Source organism: Hippocampus zosterae, chromosome 3, assembly GCF_025434085.1.
Source record: "Hippocampus zosterae strain Florida chromosome 3, ASM2543408v3, whole genome shotgun sequence".
NCBI lineage: Eukaryota > Metazoa > Chordata > Actinopteri > Syngnathiformes > Syngnathidae > Hippocampus > Hippocampus zosterae.
The window spans coordinates 23,697,581-23,718,874 of record NC_067453.1 but is presented as its reverse complement, the minus strand read 5'-3'; the positions used below and the strand labels follow the sequence as shown (position 1 = coordinate 23,718,874).

Here is a 21,294-nt window from a genome sequence, read left to right as displayed (position 1 = left end):
GCCTTGGCTATTAACAGAAGGATGTGACACAATCTGCCGGTGGAGCAATTCTGTGAGAAATGAAAGCAATCCAATTTCCCCCTTTTTAAACGTCTCATTTGAATGGAAATCAAAATGGCGGGCGTCCCCATTCCTGGAAATGCTGCTCCACTTTCAGCTCCTCCTTCGCCAAGCATCAATTGACTTGTTTGATTGCACCGAAGTTCACATGCCGAGCTTTTTGGAAAACGGCAACACGTTGCAACGCAAGTCACCTCTCGTGAATATAAGACGACCCCCATCTTATTTCAATGCCAAATACACCGCATGCAAAATATATTCGGGCCAATATGGTATTGGCCCCATTTGCTTTGTCTCTGTCTGTCAGACTGTATTACTGCCCTCGGTGACCAAACTGATGACTGTAATTCTTTCCACTATTTGTTTTTACTGTTTAATTTTATTTATTTATTTATTTTTGGTAGAGCAAAATTTTCCTTTGAAGACATTCGAAGTACCACCAGAGCAGAGTCCTTCTAATTTGGTTTTAAGCTCCCCTTTTGATTTGACATCAATGATCAGTAACATTGTTTCATCAGAAAACTTTTATTTGTCCTACAAGTTTTGAAATTTTCTTTATATTATTCCGATTCAATTTTATTGTTGGTACAAGTAATATACAAGCGGCCGCCGTGGCGACAAAACGGCAAGAAGAGCACAAACAAGCAGTGTCATTCATGTGCAAATGAGCACCCATAGACACGCACGCCCTCCTCTCAGCATGCTGCAATTTTTCATCACTCTTTGAGTCTGCTGACAATAATGACAAGTGGTTTCCTCTCTCGTTGATTAGCGGGCAAGAGGCTGTCGAGATGCTTCGTCACGCACTCGTGTTGAATCGGACGATAATTTAAGCAAATGGTCATTTGCGGTATCCAAAACAGATCAACCATTCAAACAACAATGCGGCTCCTTTACTAAAAGCTTTTTCTTCTTCGTACTCTAGAAGCAAGCATGCTAACCACCAATCAGTACACTGGGACACCGGGAGTTGAAAGTTGGCATTGGGGGAAAAAAAATGTGGGTGCTGATACTTGGTATTAGCCAAGCTAAGCGAAGGAATGTCATGACTTGAATTTGAGAGGGTGTGACCTCACGCCGTCCTGCCGCCAGGCCGCGGTTTTATCCTTAGACGTACCTTACGGTAAAAAAAAGATTTGATCATTCGTCACTGTTCAAATTGTAATTAGTTTGATCCACGACAACTTCCATGTGTGCTGTTCAATCAAGCCTTTCTTGTCGCCGTTCGTGCTTGTCAATGTCATCAAGGCACGAGGTAGCTCCGTTCCATTTTCTATTTACATTCACTCCTTTCACACTGTGCACCGCTGACGCTTGTTCCTCTTGTTCAGCGCCGCGCGAGCCGTCACGATCCCAACGCGAAGCCACTTGTGTTTGCACGGGCTTGCTGTCGTTTTCATCAGCGCCGCGTGCTTGCATGCTGTCTATCACCCGTCGCGCTTATTAACTCATTCAGTACCAGCCAATTCTGGACCAAATCTGAAAAAACGTCTTTGGGAGTGAATGAGTTAAGAGACACGTCTCCGCCAGGAAAAACATGCGCTTCGCAAAGTGCTTTTTTTTTTTCTTCTTTCTTTTTAATCAAGCAATTTCCTACTGATTCAGGACAGCGACGACAAGGCTCCCTTGGGACGACAGGACACCGCAGGCACCGTACTGTGTGTTCCTGCTCGATGAGATGTTTTCATTGGTGATGGCGTTTTACTTCATTTGAGATCCATTGATAAGATAAGATAAGATAAGATAAGATATCCTTTATTCGTCCCACAATTGCAGAATGTGAAACTCATTTCCGCACTTAAAATGTTACAATGTGATTTCAAACATAGCGAGGAAACCGAGAACAGGCGATTTACACCGAAATTTTAGGAAGGGGAAGAAAATGGTTTTGCAATGAGTACAACCTGGCAACGGTCCCTCACACCCACTTTTTCATCATCAATCCTCGAAATGGCCAAAATGTGCCGCTCATCGATGGCAGAGGTCAAAAGCTTCCCAATTTAGCGTGGCCTATCTGTCTTGGATACCTGCTTTCCCATTTAGGCCCATTTGGGCAAATTCTCTGTGGGTTAGCATCGAGATTCATTCCGAACGACCATTTCAAAGGAAAACTCGGCCACTCTCCTGTTAAGTTTCGAGGCCGGGTCCTTGAGACATTTTCGTGCGTTCTGTTATGCGAGACACGTCCGCCCAGTTTCATTTTGATCACTGAAACTGGGATCTGAGGCTGTTTTTTTCCCCCTTACTTTTACTGAGAGCAAAATGGCTGCTTCAAACCAAAATGACCGCTCCCCCTGTCCAGTTTCCGCAATGGGTCCTTGAGACTTTGTCGTTATGACAAAACACATCCAATCCATTTTGTGTCCATCAATGAAACTTGTGTCTGGGGCTCTTTTTTTTTTTCCTTTTTCCTTCCAATGTGATCTGACTGAGTATACAATGGCTACTTCCAACCAAAACATCTGACTTCCTTTTCAATTGCTGTCATGGGTCCTTGAGACTTTTTCACGGCATCTATTGTGGACACATCTGGCCAATTTAGTGGTGATCGGTGACCCTGGTGTCAGGAACGAATTATTTCTCACATACCAGGGGCCAAAACTGAATCCTGCATGGGATGTGGACGTGGATGGCTAAAATACATACAGTTTTGATACACACAGGAAACACCCGGAGAAAAGCCATGTCGACACAAGGTAACTCCACACAGCCGGAATCGAACTCTGCACCTCTGCGCTTTTAGGCAAACGTGCTAACCAGTCGAGCACCAATGCCGCCAGCCTGGGAGTCAATGCCAAAATGTATATCTACATATATATTACGATTGGCGACGCTAACGTACTGGAAGTAATGTAAAATGTATTTTGGCAAATGACGAAACAAAGTGATCTGTTCTGAATTGGAGGAACGTTGAGGGGCAAGATGGAGGGGAGGTGTCATGTGTCATTGTCATTGTGGATGCACAGCTGCTGTGTGATGCATCACGCGCGCACACACACACACACACACATATAAACAGCGGGAGATGAGCCAATGAGGCATTTGGTGCAGACACCTTGTGAGAGAGAAAGAGAGAGAGAGAGAGAGAGAGAGAGAGTGATGAAAGCCGAGGATGAATAGAGGGAGGAAGATGATTAGGACGAGCAGATGTAGCTGCAGCGCAGCCTGACAGGAGAGCTTCACTTTCCCCTTCGCCCACCCTCCTCCTCCTCATCTTCCCTCTTGCCCGTCGTGAGTCACGGACATCATTTCAGGTGAGACCACCCCTTTTATCGACGCCCCTCCTCTTCCGCCAACTTCCATGTGACTTGCTCTCACTTCTTCAGCCTCCACGTCGGGGGAGAGGAAAAGATTCATCGCGCTTTCGTGCGCTTCTCCTGTTCGTCGGGTGAGAGCTGACATGCCGCCGCACCATCAGGACCGCCCGAGAGCATCCGCATCTTGATTGACAGCCAAGCATCATTACTCGGCTTTTACCGGCGCGTCGCGGGGATTGCCGTGAGTTACTGCCGACTCTTACGGTGTGTGTGTGTGTGTGTGTGTATTGGAGCCAATTTTGCGCCGAATACCATCACGTGTTATCAGCCATGTTTTTACCAGGTGTTTCCACCAGACATGGGAGTAAGTCAGTAAGTTTTGAGTCTTGCAAAGGCACTTGTATCAGGTGCTGGTTCATGTTTGACCAGCTATCAGTTAGCTGAACTTTAAAGCTTGTTTGCGAGTAAGTTGCTTTTTCTCCTTTTCTTGAAATTTAGAGACCCCGTAAAGCAACAATAAATGTCTTGTGAGTTTGCCACGATATATAAAAAGGATGCTGTGAAAATTGGATGATTACACCCAAAAAGTATGTCGTACATAAAATAAGATTAAAAAAAATTTTTAACTCAAGCCCTTGTCTCTGCTCTGAAACGGTGAAGGCACTGAGAAATTGTGCACATAAAATCCATTCAAACTGCACAGATGTACTCCATCTACTTACGCGGCCATATTGAACATGTTTTGCCACCTTTGCGGGTTTTTTTTGCAAGTCAGTAGGATTCTTGTTTTGACATCAAATATTTCTCAACTTGATTCATAGGAATCTGGCCAACCCTATTGTAATTGTTTCAAAATGAACAACTTTATGTATACCAGGAAGATGACGCAGACCTATTTGAGCTATGACTTTAGGTACGTCTTTAAAACAGTTCTTTAAAATCAGTAGCATTGTTCTTGGTCCCTCCCACATCTGAGCCTTTCAAAACGAACAAAATAATAATAGAAAAAAAAATCATTTGACTTCGTGGCACGAACACCTATGCAGTTTAATTCTTCCATCTAACTGAAGAGCCTTTCATTGTTCAGCTAGTCACTATATGTCACCGGCACAGATAGACAATAGACAAAGATATAATCATTTCCGAACTGCTCAAGTAAAGTTGGATACTTTCCCCAAGTCACCGACGATGCAGTGCTTTTGTCTGACTGGGTGTGTGTGACATTGTGCCATTGTGTGAGGGGAATGGTTCTCTGTCTCTGCCTAGCAACCACTCCAGGTTGCCATTACCCCTTTCCGATAGGTTCCAACTCACAGGTCCAAGACACAGCGCAGCACTTATCTGGCCGTTTGACAACATGACCAAACGATTAAAAAAAAAAAAAGTCTTGTAGCTTGACAAGGCCATAAGTCCAACCCAGCAGACGATACTTAACTTCGTTTAATTGCGCGGCAAAAAGCGCAAGGGCGGTGCGGAAGGCCAGCGTGCGTCCCCCGACAGGCTTCATTATCCTGGTCGTGGCGGTGAAAAGTGGGAGCGCGTGACGGAGGCGGGAGGGGATATATGAACAGATCAAAAGAAAGGTGCTGGCAGGCAGAGCTGATAAGCTTTTGCTCATCGTTACCTCACAGGGCAGGAGTAGAGCCGAAAATACACCTTGGGATTCTTCCGTCAGATGGTGCATGAACTCGATATAGGAACGCTCTTGTTTTTTTTTTACGTTCAGTGAAGGTAGAAGGTGATTCAAGTCATTGAAAGGTGGCAGTTTGAGGCCACGACATAATTCCACATCAATTGCAATGCGGTACTTGATCTAACTGCCGAAAAAGGAAACATTTTCATCCTCATGTCAGATTCACTTTGTGGAGAAAAAGAAAGAAAGAGATGTGGAAAAACGGAGATAACCCCACCTTTTTTTCATTTTTTATTTTATTCCGGGGCCAGTACCGATGCTGATTATTTCGTTGTCAAGGAGGCTGAGATCTGATTTAAGATAAGATAAGAAAACCTTTATTTGTTTCACAATGGAGACATTCCCAATTTACAGTAGCAAAATTATGACATGGACAAAGTAGAAGACAAAAACTCTAAAAAATTAATATAACCATATTAAAAATTGGTGAGTGGGGTGTGGGCCCAGGTTTTCAGGACCAATTTAAATTACATTTAGAGTCAATGTTCATTTTCAGTGAAATGTTGGTGTGAAATAAAAAAAAAAAACATTGTTGAAATGTTTTCAAGCAACTGTTTATTGAGTTTCTTTTTTTTTTTTTAAACAATCGACCATGTTGTTTTAAAATTTACGAAACGTTTTGGAGGTCTGAGGATCATTTGCATGTCCTAAAAAGCGAAATAAAAACTGAAACAAGCAAATAGCTTCCCGTAGTTTTCTCCGCGATTTTCAATATCACTTTAAATGTTCAACTGTCACTCAACTTTGTTTTAATTTCAAACAAAACCAATTTTGCAGAGTCCCGCAGAATCAGCAGCATCACTTCATAAAGTCAACCACAAATTCAATTGGAACAGTTTGCTGAAGTGAACCGTTTTAAATTGAACTCTTATAGGCTGGCGGACGGATTAAAATAAAAAAGAAATCAATCTTTCGTTTTTCTTGCTGCCCTCAGTCTCCTCTTGAAAGCAATTGGTAAATGCAGCACGTCCCACCGTTGCGAATAACGCGGTCGGCGCGCTGTGAGTTGACAGGTTTCAATTCAAAAGACGGAAGAATCGTGTGTGTGCGGTGTCGGGATGTGCAGGGCAAAGGAGGTTTGCGTGTGTCTGGTGCAGTATTACACTCCACAGTCACGTGTTGCAGCTCTCCTTTTTTCTCGTTGCCCTCAGTCTCATCTTGGATAAAAATGATGGCATTCAATGCCTCTGGCAGTTTTGTATTTCAAAAGAGTGTCCGTACGTGCGCGCGCGAGTGTGTGCGGACGTGCTTGCCCGTGTGAGATGAGCATTTATCCCATCAGTCGCATGTCGTGTTGTAATCTTCTTATAACGCGCAGCGGTGGGGGGAAAGCAACAAAAAGCCGCTTTTGATTCGCATTTGGCAGCTTTAATCTACTGCCCCCCCCCACCCCCTCTCACCGCAAATCCCCTCAGAGATGATTTTTGTCAAGAATGTTCATCTGAAAATATGAGCATTGCATGCGCGTAAACATGGTGGCATTCGACGTATGTTTATAAGAAATCTCTTTTTTCATAAAGCAAAGACAAGTCATCGCTTTCAGTGTTTGGCCTTGTTATACATTTTTAAATCCCATCCTCGTTTTTAGCTGTATTAATCTGTGCGGATCAGCAAGATCAAAGGCACTGGGTTTATTAATTTTAATAATCCACTTGAATAATCCAATTCTATCTCAACTACAAACTCACCAACCCGCTTTATTATTTTTTTTCCCGTAAAAAAAAAAATTGGGGGAGAATGTTTTACCGAATTGAGACATAAATCGATCCTCATTGAACTGCGTTGGATGTTGAAGCAATAAGCCTATTGATGACAAACCAGCAGGGTGGAGTTACTTTGAACTATCTTGCCAAGGCAAAGCAGCTTTTTTTATACTGTGCATTTCATACACAAGGTAACTGCGTGATTCACATACTTACAAAAGAGCATTGAAAGGCAATAAAGAAGGCATTAAAAAAATTTAGTCGAAAAAAATAAAAAATACCTTACTAAAACTATTAGGAGAACATGCAGTACAAGAACATAATTTTTTTTTTGGGGGGGGGGGAAGATAAGAGAATTCCTCAAAAAGACCTTAATCATAACTACAGAAAAAAAACATTGTTTTTAACCTGGATTTCAAAAACCTTAAACTCCTTTTGGCAGTTTATTTCATTTGTGTGCAGCATAACCGCTAAGTGCTGATGCACCATGTTTGCTTTAAATGCAAGACTCTACTAATCGACCATGACTCACGAAGTCCACTGACCTCTTGACCGTCCTGGATTTATATTCATGTTTATATTTATATCCATCCATCCATCCATCTTCTGTACCGCTTGATCCTCACTAGGGTCGCGGGGGGTGCTGGAGCCCAACCCAGCCGTCTCCGGGCAGTAGGCGGGGGACACCCTGAATCGGTTGCCAGCCAATCGCAGGGCACACATAGACGAACAACCATCCACGCTCACACTCACCTAGGGACAATTTAGAGTGTTCAATCAGCCTGCCATGCATATTTTTGGAATGTGGGAGGAAACCGGAGCACCCGGAGAAAACCCACGCAGGCCCGGGGAGAACATGCCAACTCCACACAGGGAGGCCGGAGCTGGAATCGAACCCGGTACCTCTGCACTGTGAAGCCGACGTGCTAACCACTGGACTACCGGGGCGCCCTTTTATATTTATAAATGTTATTTATTTATTGAGGCGGGGGCTCTTTTTGTCACATTCCGTCATTCCAAAGAATCTTGTTCCTTTTCGAAACATATCATAAATGCTTCAGGTCGCTGAGTTGTTGTCAAGCAGGAAGTGTCATTCCCCAAATGTGAGCGAGATGGAGCGCTCTTCCATTACCGGGCTTGTCGCCATGGAGACCACCATCTTCCCTCGCATCTTATTCTCACTTTTCCCGTTGCAAAGCTCCCAAAGTAGCAATCACACTTTTTTTTTTTAACGGCTATCTGCTTCAACACCCTACTTTTCATGTCTCATATATTTCCCTGTCGTACCCTTTCTTGCTTCCATTCGCGTACATTGTCATCTGTCCTCAATGGCAAACAGCCGAATGTCACTTTGGCGTCAATCCGCCTCGCCGCACTCATGGATGATCGGCATGTCCCAGGTGATGTCATATGCAGCAGCAGTGATGGACCATTAAGCGACTCTCCTAAAATAAAAGATCTTTATTATGGTTTCCTTGCCAGACAAAGAAGCTCCTCCTCCATCTCCTCATGAATTATTCATTCAAATACAGCAGTTGCCCCCATGAGTGCATGCAGACAACACATTTTAATTTTTCCATGCGACATTTGAATTGGACCAAAAAAAATAAGGGGGCTGGGGGAGGCGCACACTGGAAAATGTTACATTTTGCTGTTGGTTTTTAGACAAAATACACAGTACAGATCCAGATAAAGGTGGTACATTTATTTTGAATCAGCACTTCAGGATAGTGAGCAGTTACCTTTCAGTGGTAGTTAGTAAGTTTGTTGATTGGTTGGTTGGTTGGTTGATTTTTTTGTCTAATTGGCTGGTTGCTCACAGAATTGAACCAAATTAACCCAAAGAATAATCTGTTGCGAGTATGTTAGTTACTTAATGAGTTAATTTGTTCGTTAGTTTGGGGAATTGCATCAAAATTAGGCCGGGCGAAAACAAAGCTACCGTTTGTCAGTTATTTAGCTAACTAGCTAGCTTGATTTACGCGAAACAAATGTTAGCGATTGGGTGACTGGGGATATTTATCTTTTTCGTTGTCACCGCAGTGAAGTGACTTTTTAAGTGTCTTTCGTTAGTTACTCAGTCACTTACTCACTTAGTGACAGAATGATGCCAAAATGGCACCCAAAATATGAAGCAGTTGGATCTTTGGCCGGTTCATTTTTTTTTCCCACTATTTGGCCATCGGAGCCTGGAGTGGAATGGAGTAACATGCATTTTTAAAGACGTATACTCCCTCCTGACCCAAGTAATTGCTGGAAGGGGAGAAACTAACTGCGTGCTCCCCTCTACTACTCCTCATTCCCCTCCGCCACCTTTTGATGAATAAGTAAACACGTACAAGCCAGCAGTTGCTTTAAAAGTCTCCGAGTGGGAGGGCCAGCAACCGGCTGTTTACTCGTTGATGATTGCGCACACGCACACATGCGCGCGCGCACACACACACACACACACACACACACACATGGCATGGAGATGCTTTGTCAGCGCTCACACATTTTTGCATTTCAAAAGGAGCATATTGATACGGAATGCAACCAAAACGTGCTTTAATGTCTCCGATTTCTTTCTAAAAATTGCAGATTAGACCAGGGGTAGAAAATGTATGGCCGTTTTGATTCTTTATTCCGGCCCATGAGCATTTATATTGTCAAGAGTCCCAATTTTTTTTTTAATTTAATTCATTCAGATGGTGCCAGTGTACCAATTGGTTAGCGTGTCTGACCGATGAAAGTGTGAGGAGTAGCAGAGGAGTATTCAGCATTCAAAGATGCAAAGTCTAGCAGAATTTTGATGCATAAAGGGTACAGCTCCTCCTCCTGTTAAAGGTTCTTGAATGTTAAATTTCTGGCAAAATGGAGGTAAAACAATTCCCAAAAAACTGTTTTGGGGTGATGATGTCATTACATAAGAAATTATAGACAGTGTCTGGAAAGCCCTCATTGAAACCTTTAATCTGATATACTATAGTTCAGGGGTGCCCAAGTCCAGTCCTCGAGAGCCTTGAGGCATCCCTGCTATAGTTTTTCCAGTTATTTTGTCGATAAGCTCGTGGGGAGAGTCAATGACCAGGCTATGTCAGTTTTGTATTAAGATTTAGAATTCACACATAAGACTTTTACAGTTCACTGGAGTTCATACCAAAGGAGTCTGGCCACAGCGATCATGTCGTCTTGTGGGCTCCGTCCCTCAGTGTCGGGGGGAACTCCCCTCAATTCTCTCGAGAGCAATGGCGCTGACTTTAGGTGTTGGAATAAAATGGCTCATTATCTTCCAGGGAGATATCCGATGCCTTGCTCACCTGCAACCTTTGACAGTACAAAGTAAGACCATAATCGCACACTAGAATTTTTGGTAAGGTTCCGCCCCCTGGAGCCAATTTCAGTTAGCAATCATCAAAAAGTCTGAAGAAGCAATACCCCAAAAAGATGCGGGAAATCTGCCATTTTGGTTTCAAGTGGACTTTATAGACTCGTGATAGCGATTTTCAATGGACATACAAAGATGAGCTTTTTCTTGAAAGTTTTTCTTTTTTCTCCAATTGCTAACATATTAAAGCACATATACAAGACTAGAAAGATGGATGATGGTAAATTGAGGAAAAAAAACAACTCAACAGTGACTTTTCGTCATTGGCGGAGTTTGATGAATCGCTAGGAAACGAACCATGCGGCAGCACGAGGCCAAACTTGTGTGTGATGCTCATGCCCCGAGGACTACACTTTTCGAACATAGTCACGCACAATCTTATTACGGCGGCGAGTCATGTGGCACGCATGAAACCAGACTCATTGTTGTCTCCGCATCTTGGCGTGCAACGCAGCTGTGGCAGTCACATTGTACTCCATATTCGCAATTGTACATATTCACTGTAGCGGATGTACAAACATACAAACGGCTGCGGTGAGATGCTCACCAAAGGAGCCAAAGGCCATCAGAGCGAGGACGCTGCATTTTAAACAGCAGCCTCGCCGTACTCGACGGGGAAAATGGGTCACGTTTGTTTCCTGACACGTTTGTGAAACCGACTGGTGTGGAAGCGTGAATTGTGAACGTGCTGTTCTGACACCATTCGTGGTTCACGTGCACCTCGTGCATCTTTTTTAATTTTTTTTTTAATGTTGTTAAATGTCATCCATCCGTACATCCTTTTTATAGCGCTTATCCTCTTTAGGGTCGCCGGTGAGCCGTGGACTATTCCAAGCTGACTTTGGGCAAGAGGCGGCGTATACCGGTACACCTTGGGACAATTTTGAGTGTTTGATCAACCTGTCATGCATGTTTTTGGAATGTGGGAGGAAACCAGGGTACCCGGAGAAAATCCACGAGGCCCGAAAATGTAAAACTCCACATAGGGACTGGAGCTGGAATTGAATCCGGTACCTCTGCACTGTGAGGTTGACCACCGGACCACCTAAACACAAAGCATAAAAAAAATAAAAACCAACCTGCCCTAAAAATGAAATACAAGTAACTGAACGTAAAAAAAGTATCGATTAAACACAAACTTTACTATCATGAAAAATCCCAAACTATTAACTGTGCTCGTGACCAGTCCATATGTGCCCTGACACTGCCCCCTCCCTGAGGCCCGTTGAGTCGGGATGGAGACAAACGGCCAACCGGGAGTTTCCATTTGAGAGTCTCTACAGGTCCCTGTAATTTCTGACATGTTATTGAGCCACAATGTTGTGTGTGCCAATGTTTATGTTCTGGCGACTGACTACCGTATTCGCCCGAATATAAGACGGCCCTGATTATAAGACGACCCCTTCTTTTTCAAGACTCAAGTTTGAAAAATGACTTTTTGAACACCAAATTAATTTTTGTACAGAAAATAATGACAGTACATCTGAAACAAATGATTACAACAATATATTTGAGAGAAAAAGCATGTTATTTTGCCTCATTCAAATCTAAAGTGCAATCACATTCGTAAATGAATGACTTTTGTTTTTTGAAATGTAAATTACATCATAACTTCTCCTCAGCTGCCGGTTAACCTGGCCGATCTTTGACCCACTTTTCTCAAGATTTTTTCCATTTTCTGTTATCTCTTCTATTATTTTCTTCTGTTTTCCTTCTTACCACTATTTTTTATTTTTCTTCTTTGTGCTACCGCTGTTTTTATTTTTATTCTTCGTGGCAGGGGTTCACTTTGGGCTGGGGAGTCAAGTTCAGCATTCGCTTCAATGATATCTGGCGCCATCTCGCGTCGCGAATGGGTATAACGTCTAGACCCCGAATATAAGACGACCCCCACTTTTTCAGTCTTATTTCAATGCAAAAAATATTCGGGCCAATACGGTATATTAGCCTTCCTCATTTTTTTTTTTTTTTACATGATGTGGCGATGAGATCTCCACAATTTTGTGCGTCCATGTTGACGTTCTTCCCAACCTCACTACCATCTTATGATATGTCGGCATCTTTAGCAACGCTGAGCATTCAAGTAGATTGACGCGAGGGCCTGACCACAATGTTGTGTCCATCCCTGTCGTAGTCGAGGATAAACGCGTAATGGACGCGTTCCCGCAGCGAGGCGACAGCCCGCAAAGTCAAAGCAAAGCCAAAGCATCAATCACCTCGCACGAGTCGCGTTTACAACAAGCGCGTCATCCATCTTGATGAGGCTGAGCCGAGAGCGCAGGGGTCCTCCATGCGGAGGCACCGCCGCTTTCAACGCAAACCAAGGGATTGAACGTGTCTCTGAAGGGCACCTTGACGAAGGCTCCCTTTTTTCCGCCATTGAACCGCGAAAAAGATGATTGGCATTCAGAGCCACCCGCTGTTGTTGTCATCCCAAAAAAAAATAAAAAATATGAAGATGATGAAATGGAGGAAGAAGCGACGATGCAAAACAAACAAGAAGGCAGAGATGTGTCATAAAGTCGAGTCAACACACGGGGTTTTATTCATTCGCGGACGTGACTTCATTTCCATATAAATGTCTTGCGAGCGAGCACAGGATTGAATGAATCTTGTCAGACAAGATCAACAAGAAAAAAAAAGATAATTTCTCCCCTGCACTTGTTGATTTAAACATTTTTGCCCCTGTTGACTTATGAAAGTTCTTTACTACATTTAAAAAAAAAAAAGATCCCTCCTTATTTCCTTTTGAGTTGCAAGCGTGTGCTTGATGTTCATGATTGCTGATTGTTTTCTACGTCAATTGGGGAGGGAAGAAAAAAAAATCACCCCGAACATGACATACACCGCACCACAGAATAATAGCTCTGGGTCATCATTTCCAGGCATCCAACAATTTCCTGATTATTATCCAGAATGATTAAAAAAAATGCTTTTGAACATTAGCTCCCGTTTCCATTGCGACACCAACGCAGACACGCGGCCATCTGCCAATCAACGGATTGCAGAGTGCTTTGCTCCACATGGGGGGGAAAAAAAACGATCATGAGCATGAAAATGACTAACGCGTGGAATTCTTTCTCATGATGCGCGCTAGTGAGAGACGGGATGCTGAGGCTGATGTGGATGTCGACGGACAAGATGCGTTGCCTGAGGAAGAGATCCACGCTGCCTCTGCTGGGCTTCCTGGTCGCCTTCCTGCTGCTCTTCAACCTCTACATGGACATGGACGGATACGTGTTGGTGAGTGGCGGTGTTTTGCTTTAGCGTTTTTTTTTCTCTCTTCACATTATTATTTATCGATCTGACTAGCGTATTTTCCAAACTAAACGGCGCACTGGATTATGAGGCGCACCTTCAATGAATGGCCTATTTTGTCTTTGTTTTTTCATACATTGGGCGCACCGCATTATAAGACGCAATCTGCAATGCATCCACTAGATGGAGTTACGCTCAAGGAACGGCCAACAGAATGATCAGATGTCAGTAAAACGGATTTAATAAAGCAGCGACGCAGTTCACGTAACCAACAGCAAGTTCTAACATTGACTCGTTATATTGAACTCTCTTGCCGCTGCTCTATTTCCGTGTTCAACTGCGTAACCGATCGCCTAAAGTTTGAACTCTGCATTGTCAGCATGTCTCGAGCAAGGAGCCATTTTGGGGTCGTAATATTACCGTAATGACCAGACACAAGCTGCATCGGACATTTAACTCATTCAGTAGCAGCCAATTCTGGACCAAGTTTGAAAAGACGTTTAAAAACGTCTTTGGGAGTGAATGAATTTTAAGAAAATGGAAGGCTTTTAGTGCGGAAAATACGGTCATTAGACACCTGTATCACATGCCGAATGAAATGTTTTTTAATTTTTAACCCTATCAGGGACAGTGGCCATGACAGTGGACTGCTTATCGTGTTAGCGGTACACATGTTCTTCTTTTCCAACAGGAGGCCGAAAAGCGGCAGCTGGGTGAGACGTTAATGCAACCCGCTAGCTCAGAGCGATACATCCACACCTTCAGAGACCTGTCCAACTTCTCCGGGACCATTAACGTGACGTACCGCTACCTGGCGGGATTCCCACTGCCGCGCAAAAGTGGGTAGTTCGCACGAGGACGATGTCACTTTGGAAATGTGACGTCTTGTGTGCTACGTGTTATCATCAGACGGCCTGACCATCGTTTGTTCTTCGTCATCATCAGAGTATCTGACCATCGGGCTGTCGTCGGTGAAGAGGAAGCGCGGGAACTACCTCCTGGAGACCATCAAGTCCATCTTTGACCAGTCCAGCTACGAGGAGCTGAAGGAGATCGTGGTGGTGGTCCACCTGGCCGACTTTGACTCGCTGTGGTGTGAAAACCTGCTGCAGGAAATCAGCCGCAAGTTCTCGCACCACATCATCGCCGGCCGCCTGCTGGTGATTCAGGCTCCCGAGGAGTACTACCCGTCCCTGGACGGCCTGAAGAGAAACTACAACGACCCCGAAGACCGGGTGCGCTTCCGCTCCAAGCAGAACGTGGACTACGCCTTCCTGCTCAACTTCTGCACCAACCTCTCCGACTTCTACGTGATGCTGGAGGATGACGTGCGCTGCGCTCGTAACTTCCTGACGGCGCTGAAGAAGGTGATCGCCTCCCGCGAGGGATCCTACTGGGTGACGTTGGAGTTCTCCAAGCTGGGCTACATCGGGAAGCTGTACCACGCGCGGGACCTGCCGCGCCTGGCGCACTTCCTGCTCATGTTCTACCAAGAGATGCCGTGCGACTGGCTGCTCATCCACTTCCGCGGCCTGCTGGCCCAGAAGGACGTGATCCGCTTCAAGCCGTCGCTCTTCCAGCACATGGGCTACTACTCGTCCTACCGGGGCGCCGAGAACAAGCTGAAGGACGACGACTTCGAGGAGGACGCGGTGGACATTCCCGACAACCCGCCGGCGCGGCTCTACACCAACATCGATGTCTTCGAGAGCTACGACGCCGCCAAGGCCTACAGCGCCGTGGACGAGTACTTCTGGGGCAAGCCGCCGTCCACCGGCGACTTCTTCGTGGTGGTCTTCAACAAGTCGGCCAAGATCAGCAGGATCAAAATCGCCACGGGCTCCGACGACAGACAGAGCGACATCCTCCATCACGGCGCCGTGGAAGTGGGTCAGAGGCGCGTGGAGGGCAAGCAGGACGGCCAGTGCGCCTCATACATCACTCTGGGGGAGTTCAAAGGTGGCAGGGTTGAGGTTCAAGACGTGGACCGCAAGATTGGTTTCGATGTGGACTGTGTGCGCATCGTGGTGACAGCTGGCCAGAAAGAGTGGCTCATAATAAGAACCATCAGCCTATGGACCGCACATCCCGGCAGTTCGTTGGTCAAGTGACCAATTCGGTTATCGGTGCGGTCATGTTGGACAAGACTCAAAAAAAAAGTATATTTTCTTGTGTATTTTTTTTTTCTACCATTCCCCCCCCATCTGATAAGTTTCAAACGCGATTCAGTATCCACCCTTTATACTTCATTTTCCTAACATAAAAACAGAAATTTGTTTCTACTGTATGTGTCTGCTGTCATGTTTTTGAAGTTTGGAAATCAAACCGTTTCTAAAGCGGTAATCATGCGCATCCTGTTAATTGGGCCAAATTTCTGCTTTTTTTCCCACAAAGTCAAAGTCTGACAAGATCCAATTCGTGGATGTCGCGAAAGGTTATCCTGAGTGACTGTCCTGTGGTCTGAGCTGTGCTAAGAGAGATTATTGATATAAAGAAAAACAAAAATTCAAGATTTACAATGGTGGGCGGCACTGGGACCGACTGGTTAGCACGCCGGCCTCCCAGTGCAGAGGTGCAGGGTTCGATTTGGGCTCCGGCTTTCCTGTATGCAGTTTGCATGTTCTCCCCGTGCCTGCGTGGGTTTTCCCCGGGTACTCCGGTTTCGACACACATTCCAAAAACATGCAGGGCGAGTTAATGGAACACTCTAAGTTGTCCCTAGGTGTGAGTGTGAGCATGAATGGTTGTTCGTTGATATGCGCTCTGCGATTGGCTGGCAACCGGTTCAGGATGTCCCCTGCCGACTGCACGAAGACAGCTGCGATAGGCTCCGGCACCCCACGCGACCCTTGTGAGGATAAGCAGATCAGAAAATGGATGGATGAAGATGAATTCATGACAAATCCTTATGTGAGTGTCAACCACCAACATGGATCAAGGCATAGGCAAAAATAATAATAATAATAATTTAAAAAAAGAATTAATTGCTATTCACGACGACATGACTCGAGGTGCACCTGGTGCCTTTCTGGGACCATACTGCCACTCACAGGTCAGTCGCTTGAATCACTTCTATGAAACATTTTAATGTTAATTTGATAGTTAATAATGATTTGAATCCAGAGGCATGATAATAAAGTGAAACTTGGTGAGTACACTATCAGTAAATATTGTGCTGGCAGCGGCATTCATAAAGACTAACCAGACGTGTATTTTCTTTCGGTTATTGGGTGTAATTGAAAGGGAAACGCTCATTTTGATTTCTGCCTGATTGCGTAAGACTGGCGGAGAAAAGGGCCAATCAGGTAGCACGCAAATTGAACGCGCGCAGCGTCATCACAGTGCGACATACTCGTATGAAACAAAACAGAAGCTTTCTGTGGGGAACTTTGCTCACTTGTCACCGGAGGTATTTATATTTAGGTCAGCTGTTTTTATCTTTCAAAAGGTGTCAAGTGCACAGTTAATATTTGCTTTCTTGAAGACCATCTTACTTGCGTGGCAGCGTGGAAAGTAACGCTTTCGTTTTCTGTGCGAGCCGCCTTGTTGTATCTGACGTCTCCCACTCCAAAATGACTGTTTTTGAAATGCTAATAATTTGCATGTTCAGACGAGCGTTGTTACTGTTGCAAGTTACGATAATTTGATGACGCATCTGATGTTGACGCGGCGTCTGATCGAATTGATTCCTTCATCTTTGCCCATATGTGAAATACGCGCGCTAAGTCGAAATGATAATTCACCGTATAACACACCGCAGAACAAAACTTGTGCCATTTCATTGTTCCAGCACTCGATTTTTAAACTAGCCCCAAAAGCCTCGGTATCTACGTGTGGGACGAATAAAGGATATCTTATCTTATCTTAAATTCAGGACAGTAGTCCTCTCCAGCAATGGATGCGGCTTACAAACAATGACTATACAACGAACTACGATCCCCGACAGTTTAATATTGTTTCAATTTTACCCTGAAATAAATGGTATATATAAATAAAAAAATATTTTTCGAGGGGTGGGGGTGGCATCATTCTAGCACTTTAGGAAGCTCCTAAACTAGGAATGCTGTCGTTTTGTCGGACAGCCTCCAGAGGGGAAGAAATGTGAATAAATAAATCCCATAAACGGTCAAACTAAATTGTTCGAGGATTCCTCTATTTCATTAGAATGTTCTTCCATTCTCTGCAGATTTGAATGACTGCAGTACTGTTGTGCTAGCGTCACCTGCTGCTTGCTGCCTCTGGGATGGGCCAGCAGATCTCGGGTCAGGCGGCGCGTCTCCCTGAGAAGTTGCTCAAACACGTCGGCTTGGTGCGAGACGGTTGCTACCTCACCTACGAGGAGTTTTTGGCCAGGGTGGCCGAACTCAATGACTTGTAAGCACAGATGCATGCAAACACACTTTTACTGGATATTATGTGAAATCCGTTCATCCATTTTCGGATGAAGGATTTGCAGATGGAAATCGAGCTAATTCTATTTTAATCGATTTGAAGCAGCATTTTTTTAAAGCTTATTTAGTATGCTATTCTATAACATTTGAAGAAAGCTAGCTAAATGTACAAAATATAAGTTACAATTGTGAAAAAAACAGCAGTTCTCCATAGCTTGGGGGTAGAATTTATTTGTATATATTGTGATAACTTGACTTCTGTTGCATCAGATGAAAAAATGCTGGAAAATAATGAGAACTTTATCACCTTAAAAAAATGAATAAATCAGAAAATTAAAAAGAGTTGAATAACTGAACATATACTTGGCTGCTTAATTTCACACTTGATTGGTGGGTGGAAGGGCTCTCCAGACAAACAAGGATTTCCGTACTAGCAATTTAAAAAGTGAAATTTCCAAATTCCGTTTCTTTTGAAGCAGCATCGCTTAAAACGTGGCTGGATTTTCTGCTCTCCGCAGGACTGCTAAGCTAGCTGCAGGGCAACAAAAGCACCTGCTGTTTGAGGTGCAGCCGGGATCGGATGCCAGCGCCTTGTGGAAGGTGTCTGCCAGGATCGTTTGCACTAAGGTGAGGCCAAAAAAAAAAACTACATTTTATTACCTCCAGTAATTCAGGAGACAATATTTACCCACGGGAAATAAAGGTGGATAGTAATAATCCGTTGCAGTCGAATTGTGGCCGTCATTAACCTGACGTCATTTAAGATAAGATAAGATATCATTTATTCGTCCCACACTGGGGAAATTTACAGCCTCCAGCAGCAAGAATGTATGTAGAAAGCAGAAAGAGAAAAAAAACATCAAACATCTTTCAATTAAATACAGTATGAACACAATGGATAAATCTCAGTACTATTTACAATTTTCTTTCACATCATTTAATTATTATTATGATTGTTATTTTTTATTCATCAGCCTGACAGCAGTCGGTAGGAACGAGCGTCGGTATCTCTCCTTCTTGCAGCGCGGGTGTAACAGTCTCTGGCTGAAGGAGCTACCAAGTGCTGTCAGGGCGGGCTGGAGGGGGTGGGAGGGACTGGCCGTCATAGCTTTTAGCTTAGTTAGCATCCTTCTGTTGCCCACCTCCTCCAGAGTGTCAAGGGAGCAGCCCAGGACAGAACTGGCCTTCCTGACCAGTCGCTCCAGTCTCTTTCTGTCCCGGGCCGAGATGCTGCCTGACCAGCAGACAATGCCATAATGGATGGCCGAGGCCACCACCGAGTTATAGAACGTCTTAACGAGAGACTTAAGGTCACCCTCTCTATGTCCATACCCTGGATGTTCATCGGTGCTGGTGAGGACTTTTTCCTGCAGAAATCCACAACCAATTCCTTAGTTTTCCTCGGGTTGATCTGGAGGAGATTCTGCTGGCACCAGTCCACAAAGTCCTTTGTCAGTCCCCTGTACTCCCGAGCGTCCCCTTCTGTAATGAGGCCAACAATCTCAGAGTCATTGGAGAACTTCTGAAGGTGGCAGTTTGGAGTGACGTGTCTGAAGTCCGAGGTGTAGAGGATGAACAGGAATGGAGCCAGAACAGAACCCGCAATGATTAGTTTCCAGTCGCCAGGTTTGATGGCGAGCATGCAAAAAAGGAAAACACAAAGAGAAGCTTCATCCATCGTTAGCGTTATCAGACATTTGTCTACTTATGTCTAGTTTTTTTTTTGTTTTTTTTTCTATTACAACGCCTGTGCATTACACATTGACACATTGGAACCGGTCGTTCCAAGGCGCTAAGTAGAAAAACTGAAGTTGGTTGGAGGGAAAGACGACGGCAACTGCGGCGGTGCTCGGAGAAATGACGATCAGACAGACGGCTGCTGAATGGTCTGTCGCCAGGGAGGCCGGCGCGTCGACCGAGGTGGCCGCTCGGTCATTTGCAATGGTTGACTGTCACGCGACTTCCTCCGCCTCACCGCCAGATCAACAAGGACAACGGCGCGGTGGAGGCGTCGCGCATCATGAACCTGTACCAGTTCATCCAACTGTACGGCGACATGACCAGTCAGGCCGCCGGCGTGCTGGCCGCAGAGGGCGCCGCCGCCGCCAGTCTGACCACCGCGGCCTCTTCCGCACCGCCTCTCGCCCCCGACGCCTGTCAGGCCAGCATGTGGATGGGCAGGTCGGCATCAAAAGCACGTGCCATCGACTCATTTTTAATCAAACTTTTAAGACACAAAATACCCCCCCCCCCCCCCCCCCCCCCCCGCAGAGTGAAGGAGTTGACGGACGACGAGGAATGCTGCATCTGTATGGACGGGAAGGCCGACCTCATCCTGCCGTGCACTCACAGCTTCTGCCAGAAGTGCATCGATAAATGGTACGCCAATTAACGCCAACTCCAAAGCAAAAATTGTTCACCAGTAGCGCGCGCTTCACGTGTGCCCGCAGGAGCCGCAACTGCCCCATGTGCCGCCTGCAGGTGACCGCCGCCAGCGAGTCGTGGGTGATGTCCGACTTCCCCACCGAGAACGACATGGTGGGATACATTCTCAACCTGGCCGACGAGGCGGGATACCCGCATCGGCCTTAACGCAACAAGTAAATGAAAAACAAAACAAAAGAAGAAGTCGATGCGGTGCGTTATGGAGGAACTATTCGCAGGAGGTCACGTGACACCGCAACCTCCAAAGTGGAACACAACTCATTTTCCTCATCGGAGATAATGAAAGAAGTAGTAATCTGTTCAAACTGGCGCCATCATAAAATCTTCATGAACGCAACGAAGAAACTCACAGAACATTCTTACTTGTCATACAAGTGTAAAAAGTAGTTAACAACTGCCAGTAATTAATATTTCTCTTTTTTTTTTCTTCAGAACACATAAAACAAAGAGTAATCCGTTCCCCTGTCAAAAGGTGCCTATCATGAGCTCTTCCTTAAATACAAAAGCAATGCGTTAAGTCACATTTTATCATTCTTCCGTTTGAGACTTAAGTGTAAAAATAAATGAACCGCTGTGCTGTATAGTAAAAATAAAGTAAAACTGCTTACTTGCAGATACTGTCATCCAGTAGGTAGTGTGGTTGTGTGGTTGCTTCTCGAAGTGTATTAGTTGCAACTGCTTGCTACGATGAACGTGTGCATGCATTTGGCATTGACTGAATCGTGTTGCTTGTGATTTCCACAGTGGAGTCGCATTTCGCACATCTGCCTTGGAGTTCTTAGGTTGGGGCCTTCCCGGAGAAAACCCACGCTAGCATGTGGGAAAACAGATTTGAAAACGGGAATCTCGAGAGTGAGGCGCATGTGCGCACTGGCTGGGCGCTGGGCTGCCCAAATTTTAAAATGTGGATTTGATGGTAAATTTGCTTTTATATTTTATTTTTTAAATCATATTGATGTAATCATAATTAACCAATTTAACCAATTCATTGAACCAAATGAATCGGATATTCACAGCAAATCAATTAGCCAATGAATAAATGACTGAACTGAAAGGTACATCATTTCAGTAAATGAATGCAACAAATATGAAACTGGAGTCACAATGTTGTGAATTTCTT

General features: G+C 44.8%; 2 protein-coding genes across 4 annotated transcripts; both read left to right on the top strand.

The window, feature by feature from the left end:
• The first annotated feature begins 1,835 nt into the window (after window positions 1-1,835).
• On the top strand, window positions 1,836-15,620 carry LOC127597490 (alpha-1,3-mannosyl-glycoprotein 4-beta-N-acetylglucosaminyltransferase C-like). 2 transcript variants are annotated; one of them, XM_052060559.1, is made up of 5 exons: window positions 1,836-3,314; window positions 3,387-3,558; window positions 13,178-13,323; window positions 14,030-14,177; window positions 14,284-15,620. In XM_052060559.1, exons 3-5 carry the CDS (start codon window positions 13,189-13,191, stop codon window positions 15,447-15,449), a joined length of 1,449 nt encoding a protein of 482 aa, XP_051916519.1. In that variant the 5' UTR covers window positions 1,836-3,314; window positions 3,387-3,558; window positions 13,178-13,188; the 3' UTR covers window positions 15,450-15,620. The 2 variants fall into 2 exon arrangements, with proteins under 2 accessions (XP_051916519.1, XP_051916520.1); XM_052060560.1 differs by lacking the exon at window positions 1,836-3,314 and having other exon boundaries at window positions 3,326-3,558.
• A 1,030-nt stretch (window positions 15,621-16,650) lies between these two features.
• Window positions 16,651-20,357, top strand: rnf141 (ring finger protein 141). 2 transcript variants are annotated; one of them, XM_052060573.1, is made up of 6 exons: window positions 16,651-16,761; window positions 17,525-17,712; window positions 18,248-18,356; window positions 19,711-19,910; window positions 20,001-20,108; window positions 20,180-20,357. In XM_052060573.1, exons 2-6 carry the CDS (start codon window positions 17,582-17,584, stop codon window positions 20,319-20,321), a joined length of 690 nt encoding a protein of 229 aa, XP_051916533.1. In that variant the 5' UTR covers window positions 16,651-16,761; window positions 17,525-17,581; the 3' UTR covers window positions 20,322-20,357. The 2 variants fall into 2 exon arrangements, with proteins under 2 accessions (XP_051916533.1, XP_051916534.1); XM_052060574.1 differs by lacking the exon at window positions 16,651-16,761 and adding an exon at window positions 16,827-16,851.
• The last annotated feature ends 937 nt before the right edge of the window (window positions 20,358-21,294 follow it).